The sequence below is a fragment of the Nicotiana tomentosiformis genome, chromosome 10 (assembly GCF_000390325.3).
Source record: "Nicotiana tomentosiformis chromosome 10, ASM39032v3, whole genome shotgun sequence".
Classification (NCBI taxonomy): Eukaryota; Viridiplantae; Streptophyta; class Magnoliopsida; order Solanales; family Solanaceae; genus Nicotiana; species Nicotiana tomentosiformis.
The window spans coordinates 9,970,703-9,981,918 of record NC_090821.1 but is presented as its reverse complement, the minus strand read 5'-3'; the positions used below and the strand labels follow the sequence as shown (position 1 = coordinate 9,981,918).

The 11,216-nt window shown below is 36.1% G+C and overlaps 2 protein-coding genes across 3 annotated transcripts; one reads left to right on the top strand and one right to left on the bottom strand.

Annotated features, from left to right (window-relative positions):
* Positions 1–840: 840 nt before the first annotated feature.
* LOC104116635 (uncharacterized) lies at positions 841–5,865 on the top strand. 2 transcript variants are annotated; one of them, XM_009627531.4, is made up of 6 exons: positions 841–1,330; positions 2,369–2,455; positions 2,688–2,800; positions 2,909–3,280; positions 4,302–5,025; positions 5,316–5,865. In XM_009627531.4, exons 1-6 carry the CDS (start codon positions 1,099–1,101, stop codon positions 5,381–5,383), a joined length of 1,596 nt encoding a protein of 531 aa, XP_009625826.1. In that variant the 5' UTR covers positions 841–1,098; the 3' UTR covers positions 5,384–5,865. The 2 variants fall into 2 exon arrangements, with proteins under 2 accessions (XP_009625826.1, XP_009625827.1); XM_009627532.4 differs by lacking the exon at positions 2,369–2,455 and having other exon boundaries at positions 843–1,330.
* A 513-nt stretch (positions 5,866–6,378) lies between these two features.
* Positions 6,379–10,142, bottom strand: LOC104116634 (phosphatidylinositol 4-kinase gamma 8-like). Its single transcript, XM_009627530.3, has 3 exons — positions 9,948–10,142; positions 9,285–9,332; positions 6,379–8,527 (listed from the first exon to the last, which is right to left on the bottom strand). Exon 3 carries the CDS (start codon positions 8,427–8,429, stop codon positions 6,711–6,713), a length of 1,719 nt encoding a protein of 572 aa, XP_009625825.1. The 5' UTR covers positions 8,430–8,527; positions 9,285–9,332; positions 9,948–10,142; the 3' UTR covers positions 6,379–6,710.
* Between the last annotated feature and the right edge of the window lie 1,074 nt (positions 10,143–11,216).

Sequence of the window (11,216 nt, the reverse complement as noted above, 5' to 3'; positions counted from 1 at the left end):
TTGGATTTTCAATCTGAATTCGGCTAAAATGAAGTCTAATCTTCACAGAACACCCTCAAAATTGAGATATAAACTCCAAAAAATATTCTCAATTGTTTGCAACAACACTCAATCCAAACTAATAATAGTTTTTGAAAACCCAAATTCGAATTCAAAGCTTCGAACCTTTTTAATGGTTGTCAATGGTGGAGAATCAATCGTTTTCAAAATTTATTGGTTGACAATTTTAATTCGAACATCAATTGTGCAACATGAAAGAGAATTGTTAAGTTAAAACGATTGAAATTCTATTGATGACTTCCATTAAAACTCTATACAACAAGAAAGCATAAAAAAACGGAGAACATCAGAGGAAGAAAAATTGGGGAAAAAATAGAGAAAGAGAGTAGAGAGACGGAGAGAGAGAGACGGAGAGAGAGGAGGACAAGTATAAAGGGATAAGAAAATAACTGATATTCCTTATTCAATTCCTAATATAAAGGAATATTCATTTAAAACTTATTTGTATATAATTGGTAAATTGTATATGACCATGTAATTCAGTTAAAACTTGATTAGGGAGGGTAATAAAATTTCATATGTAATATAGAAAGGTAAAAATCATATGTTAAACTACATTATTGGTATAAAATCTTTTTGCAATGTTAGCGTTCATAATTTTAATTCATTTTACAGTATTATTTTTAAAATTTGGTATATTTCAATTGGAAAGAGTAAATAAAGTTGATGAGGAAAAAATAAAAAAATACGTACTCCGTGCATTTCAATCTTTCCGTTTTTACGTGAATTTATTACAACATCCAAAAACAACTGTGGAGTTGATAATACGCCATTTTAGCAAAAAAAAAACAAAAGCTGTCTGCTTTTTCTCACTAACTAAGAACAGTTGCTTTGCAGTAAGTGGACTTTACTCTTCCAACTTTCTACTTCCATCCTAACCCTAACCCAAGAAAAAAACACACACACATTACCACTCTTTAAAGGAATTTTCTCTCTTTATTTTCTCGAAGAACAGGAAAAAAGAAAAAAAGCCATGGATTCTTTGTGTAGAAATGGAGATTAGGAAAAGGGGCATCCACATTGCTATTATTATTCCCAATGGGGAAGGGAGAAGAAGAGCAATCAGCAGGTACTCCATTGGATGCACAGAGTACACACCAAAATGCAGAGGATAGGTGCAGGGGATGCAGTAGGTTAAAGGGGCTGTTGAGTTTTAAATGTGTATTTGTATTGCTGCTTGGTATGGGAGTCTTGCTTTCTGCTATTTTCTTATTACCATTTTTCAAGAATGGAGATCTGGGGTATCTGGATCTTGACAACAAGTATAAAGGTACAATCTTTTTCGCTTACTTATCAAAAAAAGTTTAAAGGTATCATTTTTCTGTTTAATATGTTGGGTTAGATTGGTGATTATGAGTTTATAATCTGGTTTGTACCTTGTTTGAAATCTGAATTACCATTTTATGAAGGGTTAGCATAAGCTACTGGTTTAATTCAGGAAATATTTTTGTTTTTGTTTCTTAAATAGACTGATATGTTTGACTTTTGCGGTTCTTTTAGTTTACTTAAATGAAATGAATTTTCAATTAGTGAGATGGAATTAAGAGGAAAATTATTTGCTGCTAACTTGATATGCAGTTCAGATGGGGATAGCATTTTGGTCCTTATATTGACATATTGACTGCAGCATCAGAATAGATACCTATTGTGTCTCAGTTAGAACAGAATGTACCGTTTAATTGGAACCGGAAAAATAAATTATGGATGTGTATCTGTTCTGAGGAATTTGGTGTTCTCAAGCTTTATCAGGTGAAGATTATGTAAGGATGAATTGACTTTTAACTGCTTCAAAGTCCGCATCGAACTCATGGTGGTTGAGAAAAGAAATCTTAGTGTTTGTCTTGTCTTGTTCTTCCTTAAATTGATGCTTTGTTTGCTTCCTTAGCTTGTTTACCTTTATTTGAGCTAAACAATCCAACTGAACCTTAAGAGGTGTCCCTTCTCATTTGTGTTCTGGAAATCGAGCTAGAAGAGGACAAGTCTTAATTGAAGTTTGGCCTAGTTGGTTAAAGTTTTTGTTTTTTTTAAATAATGTTTTTATATGTCCTTGTCACTGGAGAAGCTTTTGGTCTATTCATAATTTTGTTTTGATAAGATGGTCTATTGATAATTTTGTACTAGTACACTTGGAGCTCTAAATCGTGATTATCTCTTAGTAGCATCCTAATGCCTCACATCTCCTTTCCATTTGATTTTGTCTAATTGATGTTATCTTCACAATTTTAATTTGATCTCCAGTAATTATCTTCACTTCTTGAGTCAATGTCTGGATTGCCTATTCACCCATTGGACATTTTCTTTTGATCAGGTAAAGGTAATTTTATTGATATCCAGCAACAAGTGTATGCTGGGGAACATAGACATTTAGCCATTGAACAATTAAATTATCAAACAGGTAACAAAATAAAAATGGAACTTCATCTGCTTGTAGCATTAAGATATAAGAACCTGGTTTTATTGCTTTAAGACTTTTGGTTAGTTTCTCTTGTAAAATGTCTTAGTTATCTAAATATCCCACTTATATATGATAACAAATACCTATTTCATAGATGATTGAAATTGATCTTTTGCTCATTGCATATATTTCCAGTTTTTCACATCGATGTGCTCGTGTCTGCGTTTTCCAGGTCATGATATAGTTGCCAGTTTCATGCTTGAGAAGCCAGTTCCCTTTGTGAAGGATCACATTGTGCAACTTGCAGATGATATTTTTGATGAAATAAGTGTTTCCAATACTAAAGTACGACCAATAATCCATCTCTAGGTTATCTCTATCATTCTTCCTTTCCTTAGCTTGATGTTTTTGCCATTTCTTCCATCTCAAAAACTGATTTGCTGCTTCTAACAGGTGGAGATAATATCATTGAAAAATATAGCTGGATCGAACATAACGGAGGTTGTCTTTGCAGTTGATTCTGCAGTGAAAAATATAAGGGTCTCTCTAACTGCTCTGAGTTTAGTCAGGTCAGAATTTGAAACTGTGATTACTGGCCAATCAGCCCTGCACTTGACAGCATCTTTGTTTGGCGATCCTTTTTCCTTTGATGTGCTGAAATTCAGAGGTGGGATTACTGTGAGCCCTAAACAGAGCGGATTCCTCATGCAGCAAGTCCAGATTCTTTTCAACTTCACCTTGAACTTCTCAATTGATGAAATTCAAGATAATTTTCATGAACTAACAAGCCAGCTCAAATCAGGGTTACATCTTTCATCATATGAGGTCTGTGATTATGATTGCTGTTAGCTACATTGACATATATATCTTCTCTTTCCTCTGATATTATTCTTCATGCCGTTGATGATGTTTTTGTTATCAAGCAAGTTCTTCGCGACCTCTGGTCCTGTTTCCAACTCTACTTTCCTCTGGCTTATTTTTCTTTCTTTACATAGTTAGCCTTTGTATTTCTTATCTTGTATGACTGATTGATCGTAGAAAGACATCTGCCTTTTTTCTTAATCTAACATTTTCTAATTGTTATATGTGTATAATCTCCTAATTCATGCCGACAGTTATTTGAAAGGCAAATAATTATATCAAAGTAAAATGGTATATAGAGGGTGCACTATAGATAGTATAAATTATGAAACCCCTCTATCTGTACGTTTTCATATTTCTGCTTCAAGTTTAATGTTTTTCCATGACTATACCTGATCATAAAGGTTGTTCTAGGATGTATATATCTGATAGTGCTGTCCCTCGGTAACCATTCACTTGATCTTGTTTGAAAAATAGTAGTCCTTGCAAAACTATCTAACTTACGTGGAAAGGAGTATCATTGTTTACCATTTCTTCTAAAAAGGTCTACATGACTAAGATCGTGAGGGGCTTTGGTTATGTTTGCGTTAGAAATTTGATACTGATTCAGTGAATCTCATGAGCACAGAAAATAGTTGTCGCAAAACTATAGTTCTAGTTATAACCATCAATATGGCACAGTAAATCCATATATATGCAGTTGTTTTTTCCAAAAGGCAAAAGGTTTCCAATGTCTCAATTTTGCAATCTACTGCTCCCCAATAAAGAATTTATCTTCATATTTACATGCACTAAAGGCAATATCCCCTTGATCACAGAAGAGGATTTCTTGGTTTAGTTATGCCCGGTTGGCTGCTTGCATATTTTCGTTATTACATGTTTATTACATGAAAAGCTTTCATCTTTGGTCGTTTATTACTTAAAGAGCACTCATCTTTCGTGTTAGCATGCTGATTTCTCTTTCTTTTTCCTCGTTACAATGCAGAACTTGTACATCAGCTTGACAAATACAAGAGGTTCAACGGTAGATCCTCCCACTATTGTTCAGTGTAAAGTCCTTTTATCAGTTGGGATAAATTCCACCAGGTCAAGGTTGAAGCAGTTGTCTCAGACCATTGGTTCTCATTCGGACAACCTTGGCCTCAATAACACCGTATTTGGAAGGGTTAAACAAGTTAGCCTGTCCTCTTTTCTACCGCATTCTCGAGGTGGTGATAGTGGTAGCCCGTCACCTTCTCCAGCTCCTCTACCCCATCACCATTACCACCATCACCACCACCACAATCGAGATTCAAATCTCGCTCCTGCAATATCACCTGCTCCAAAAGTTGAGAGAGGTGGATCTATTAGCAGGAAAATTTCACCTATATACGCCCCAGTACCAGCATCTGTAACAATACTTGCACCTGCCCCTACACCTGCAAAGCGCAAGAGTCATGAGGCCCAACCTCCTTGTCATTTTGGGAGATATCCAAGAAAGGCGAAGAGTCGCTCGCATATGGTTCCTTCTCGAGCACCAGTCCGTGCACCTCATATTACTCCCTCGCCGCACCAGCAAATACATGCTCCAGATCCTATTCCACATGGACTTACTGCTTCAAGTCCGTTGCCCAATGTAGTATATGCTCATATTCAGCCTCCACCAAGGAGTAATTCTGTTGCAGAGCCTCCTGACATATTTACTTCCGCTTCACCCCTGCCATCTTCATGTGAGTACTTTCTTGAGAACCTAATCTACTTTTCAAACAGGGAATCCGATAAACTTGCATTTCAGTTCATCTCTTCTTCCAGTCCTGGAAGAGAATGAGTTTCTTGAGCAAGTGAATTTCCTCTACTCTGATTATAGATTGTTTATTCAAATTGATTTTTGAAGATATTAGCTCTAATCAGCTGGTGCTTTTTTCCAAAAGCAGAATCATGCTTGTGTATTCCTCACCGTATTTGTAGTAAATTTCTTTTCTTGATGCTAAAATTGATGCAACGATATATACATCTGCAGCTTCTGAAGGGATTCATTCTTCAAAATTCTGGACTCTCCTGCTGTTTTTACTCGTACTACATCCATAGCAGCCGGAGGAGGACAATTATTTTTTGTCACAACAAAATTTGCCTCTAAAAACGAGTTCCACGTCATTCCATCTGGGCAACGAAACAAACATGAGGAGTTTGCAGAGAGAGCAATACCAAAAGGGCATCCTTCATGCTTGGATGAACATATGTTCTTATATTCTTGTAAATATATCTATGAAGATTCAGTGCGAAGATGCATTTTCAGGTCAAAGTCATAGCGATGACAGGCCTATGATTACGCATTGCCACTGTTATGTATCATCCCTCTTGCATAAACATAAGGAGGGAAAAGCACAACCAACAAATGTACAACAATCCTTTTTGCTCCTATTATCTTCTAACCATTATCTATGATCCTTAGTACTGATTCTAGTGAATGACAGTTTGTTCTTCCTATGTCATTTGCAGACTCTACTTCTTGGTTGTACTTTTGAAAAATATGGTCTTTCAGGTATCATGGTTTGATGGTTCACCACAAAGATATGTTTATCACTTTATTTATATGCATCAATGGTATTGGGTGATAGATCCAACTTACAACAACAAATCCAGTGTAATCCCACAAGTGGGGTCTGGGGAGAGTAGTGTGTAAGCAGACCTTACCTCTACCTCCAAAAAGGCAAAAAGGTTATTTCCGGAAGACCCTCGTCTTAGGATCGGTAAAAGGAACGGCAACAACAAGCATACCAATTAGAAAACCGAAGCAAAAATACAAAATTAAATATACTAGGTACTGCAATCAGAAAGCCGACACGAAAGCAATAACAAGTAATCACAGAAGTCAAGGGATACGAGAATACACAAACAACAACGATAGATCCAACCTCCGAATCATAAAATATACTGTGACTTAATTCTGCACTTACGTATTAGATTCATAAACATAGTTGAATCCATATAACATAACCAAAAATACTTGCTTGTATTTGGCATAAAATTTATTTGAAACTTTCCATCATTCAATACAACTTACAGTATCAAAAACATAATAGTAAACATAGAATTCCTTAGTGTTTCTTTTTGTTCTAGTCTTTATATTTTAAACAAATGAATACAACCAACAATCATGCCTCACTCCCAAACTATTCGGAGGCAGCATATTTTGAACAATAAAAATTTAAAAAGAGAACAACTCCCTGCAGAGGAGTAGAAAAAACAAGAAGACTAATCTTAAAAAAAGGGTATGGAAAGGATGGCAAATTTGCACATCTCTTTGCCATTCATGCTAAGATCTAACTACATTCTATCTTGAGTACTTTGGCTGGTAATTTACACTTTGTTGAAATTACACAGGTGGTTCTCTTCTCATAAACCAGAATTCTCTTCAGAATTCACAAGAAGATCCCAATCTTTGCTTAGACAAACACATGCAGTTTTTGCCCTCAAAAGCCTCAGGCAAAAGCTTCTCAAAAACCTCTAAGAATAAGCTCCATTGTTCACTACTCATTTCACCAAAAGAAATTCCTTCACCATTATCATTCTTGTAATTTTTCGTACCAAAGCTCATGCTCCTCAACAGGACACCAGCTTTATGATCTTCCTCATCGTCGTTATCATCTTCCTTAGCACCATCATCCTCTATTAAGGTATCTGAATTGTGAGAAGTGTTGTTTTGGAAATCACATTCTTCTTCATAACCAAACATTGATGAATTAACCAATCTACCCATAGACCTAACAGACGAAAACCTTGGAATTTTCGGTGGCTTAACTTTTAAAGGGGATCCTTGCAAGATTTCATCATCAGTTTCCTCATCTTCTTGATTTGAGTTATCACCATCTTCGTCATCAAATTGAAAAACTCCATCATTCTTCTCTTTCTCTTCGCCGATACTTTGATTATCCTCTTTTATTTTACTCTCCATGTTAACCTTGGCACTAAAACATATCTTCTCCAATGCGCTCCATTCTTCCTGTCCTCCATAACATTTCCGAGTCATCATTTCTCCGATTTGAGCTAGACAAAGCCCCGAAGTAGCAGCTTGTTTCAAGAGAATGGTGCACACCACGAGAACCCGAATGGATGATTCCTTAATAGAAGGAAGTTCACTTCTTAGTAAATCTGCATCCTTAAAAGGATCAAGACCACATATATACTCCATTTCAGATTCCGAAAATGGTATAGAGGCTTGAGGCCAATGCAGCCACTCAAAGTATGGATCATCAAGTGATTCTGGCAAGCAAAGTCCATGATCTATGGGTACCAGTTCAGCAGAACCAACTGCATAGCTTTCTTTCCCTTGCTTCACCAGAATATTTCCAGCATGTCTGTCAAGATTGAGAAGTCGTATATCCAAAATCCCTATACGATGAATTGAAGCAACTGAAAAGCCTGAAGCACCCAAGTCTCCTGCATCACAATCATGTTCCGTGAACCGTTGAAGTGAGGCAATTTTATAAGTCGAACCAGAAACAGATTGCGAATCGTTTACATTGAATGTAACATGAGAAATCTTGACTAATGTTGTAGGAGGAACACCAGCAAATCCATCATGGTCAAGAAGATAGGCAGCCGATTCACGAACACCAGTTTCACCTATCTTGATGGAGCGTTTCATGCCCGGTTGGCCTAGCATCCGACCTGCAAATCCTTTTGGATTATTCAAAGCTAGAGGTTCCTCATCAGCAGGTTTTGCCACTGCTATTGCATTACCATTTGTCGCCCGAAAAAGGTAAGCACCACCTAGACCACTTGATAGTAACTCAGGTTTGATTCCAGAAGCCATAGCTATGGCAACCTCAACAACTAAAGCATGCACTTTAGGAGCTCGTCGGCCACCAATGATTTCAATTCTTGGATTATTATCAATATCTTCTTCTGATCTCGTGGAAAGGGATAAGCACGGTGTGGATACGCTTTTGTGGATGTTGGGTAACTCAAAGGCAACATGATGTAGGGAATGTGTAAGGTTTGTTTGGCTTGATTCAAGAATGTTGTAATCGAGCTGAGAGAACGATGGAAGCTTACATCTTGGAGGTCGAACAAATTGCTTGAACCCGTGATTTTGGGGATTGATAGCTACAGCCATCTTGGAGAATCTCATTCAAGTAAACACAACAATAGAAGTGCATGCTAAGGGAGATTCTTTAATATGAATCCTAGAGAGTTAGTCTTCCTTGGTGAGAACATCCTTCACATTGTCTGAAAATTCAAAATGGTGAACAAAATCACTATGCATTTACACCTTGCAAGAAAAGTAAAGAAATGCATCAACAACAACAACAACAAACCTAGTATAGTCTCACAAGTGGGGTCTGGGGAGGGTAGATAGTACGCAGACCTTACCCAAAAATGAGAAAAGAGCAGTAGCAACAAGCAATAACGAGAAAAAAATAAAAGAAAACAACGCAAAAGGAACAACACGAAGATAGAAATCTACAATATTAGAATATAAGACTGCCACTAATAACACCGGAAATGTCCGGAAACCCGCACAACTACCTATTAACCTACAACCTTAATCCTCAACCTCCACACCTTCCTATTAAGGGTCATGTACTCGTTCAGCTGATGCATCGTATAAAGCAAATCCAGAAACAATTACAATAGAAATCCCACTATACTTGACCCCAACCTTAAAAAAGGCTTGCCTATACCAAACAAATGCAACATTTTCAGGTTTCTTCATCTCAAAAAAACTTTCTTTCTGAAATTGACCAAGAGGTAATCTCACAATACTTAACTATTGAATTCTTGAAAGCAAATGATAAAGAATGATTTGAAAAATATAAAGACTTACCTAAAAATCGCGTAAAGGAGGCTGCAAAAGTCAAATAACCACATTGCTATATATGAACCCTGTGAAATTTCCCATGAATTTTATACTGGGAATGAACAAAATATACATACAAATAATAGGACAAGGTCGAGAAATTGAAATTTACAGAATTTGACATACCATCATGTTGGTTCCCTCGCTCCTCCGCTTAATAGTCGCCACAATTGACTACAAAAAATTATTAGAAGAATGTTACCATCAACTTTGATCAAAATCCCTTAAATTTAACCATTTTCCTCATCCTATTTGCTCTTTCTATCCCAACAAGAATCACAGGTTTGATGCTTGAGGGTCTATGTATCTAATTTTTGGTGCGAATTCCACATCAATTTCCCAAAAATTTTGGGATAAAATTTACATGTTTAGAAACTACGAAAAAATCATACTCAATGAAAATGTAGTAATCTTTTTCCCTCTTATATATGAATCATACACCACTACAAAACTCCCATCTATTCCACCCCCACTACTAGATCTTGGTCGGTATACATTACCGACCATGCTTATACCGGCGGAACAATATCGGTTTTCGGTCGGTTTTACTAATATACGACCGATCTAGATTTCCGCCAATTTCTAGTAGTGCCCTTGCATTAAACATGCATCTGTGAAAATGATAATTTCGTATTAAACATGTTATACGAAAATGATACCAACAAATCTCAATCTTTGCATAAAAATCAAGAAGATTTACAATCTAAACAGATTTCTAACAGATTCTGAAGAAAAAAAAACAAAAACTTATAATTCCCTTAAATGTGAAATGAATAATGAAAATATTACCCTGAATACTGGTGAGGCATTCAGGGAGACGAACAGCAACGGCTGAGCGTGAGGTAGACAGAGAGAAAATAAAAATTCCTTTCACTTAAAAATTCTTGAGAGACAAAAGGCCCCCCTTCTTCTCTGTCTTTTTTTTTTTTTTTTGCTTTTTTTTTTGTTTGTTTTTTTCAATGCATGTCCCCAGTCTCTGGGAGTTATCTTTCTTTTAGCAAAAGAATTCTCTCTCTCTTTTGAAAAACTGTTACAATGACTTCCTCTCATTCCCGCCTTTCTCGCTAACCATTTATGTGAAGGAAATTATTTTATCCCAACTCAGTGTATGGACCAAATCAGTTTTAATTCGTACGTGATAAATTGAAGTAAAAATACTTATTATTAAATAGTTAAGTAGTGATAGTATTTACAAGAACACAGATTATGCACTTATTAATACATTAGTATCATTTTTTCATTGTGTGAATCTACCTCCATCTTAGCATAATTGTAAAGTTATAGGAGTTTGTCGATTTCAAAATAGAGTTATTTATAGTATTTGTTTAGTGAAAATAAAAAGTCTCTGAAAAAGCTCGAAACAATGTTGTTTCTTGAGTTTCCAATTACTTTACTTTTGAATGGAGTATAATATATAGTGATGAATGGTCTTACTATTCGAGTTATGCATAAAGCATTTGATGATAATAACATCTATAGCATCAAAGAGAAAGTCCGTATATAGTTAAATAAGGTTGGAGGACCACGTAAATATTTTTACTGACGATATTTTGACGACCTCTTTAGTCGCCACTAAAGGTAGTGCTACAGGACGCCTCTCTAATTAGCGACGCATCAATCAGTGACGAGATTCGGCGGCGACTCCTTTAGTCGCCACTAACATTAATACTATATGTCGCTTTTCAGTTTGTGCTGAGTATAGTTGCCATAAGATCTGTCAAGGTTATGAGCTCTGAGTGAGCTCCACTCCTCCTTCAATGGAGGATTTAGAATGTTCTAGAATACGTATTTCGAAGAGAGAGAGAAATGAACAGTAAGGAGTCTCTGATTTGGAAAATAAAACTCAAAAATATCTATTATTGAGTATTGTCCTCTTTATACACATAAGCAACAAAGAATACAACTAAACTGACAGCTGGAATACAGCTGGAATATAACTATGCTGACTCATCAATGTATAAATATAGAATAATCTCAATACCTCCTCAAGTTGGAGGTGAGGTAATCATAGCCAACTTGCCAAGAACAAGAGGAATGCTTCACCCCAGTGAGTGCTTT

What these genes read in the sequence shown, in the direction of transcription:
- LOC104116634 (XM_009627530.3), bottom strand. Translation starts at nt 8,429, where the DNA reads ATGAGATTCTCCAAGATGGCTGTAGCTATCAATCCCCAAAATCACGGG.
- LOC104116635 (XM_009627531.4), top strand. Translation starts at nt 1,099, where the DNA reads ATGGGGAAGGGAGAAGAAGAGCAATCAGCAGGTACTCCATTGGATGCA. An exon ending in ACAATTAAATTATCAAACAG is followed by an intron (nt 2,456 to 2,687) that starts GTAACAAAATAA and finishes TGCGTTTTCCAG; the next exon opens with GTCATGATATAGTTGCCAGT. An exon ending in TAAGTGTTTCCAATACTAAA is followed by an intron (nt 2,801 to 2,908) that starts GTACGACCAATA and finishes TGCTTCTAACAG; the next exon opens with GTGGAGATAATATCATTGAA.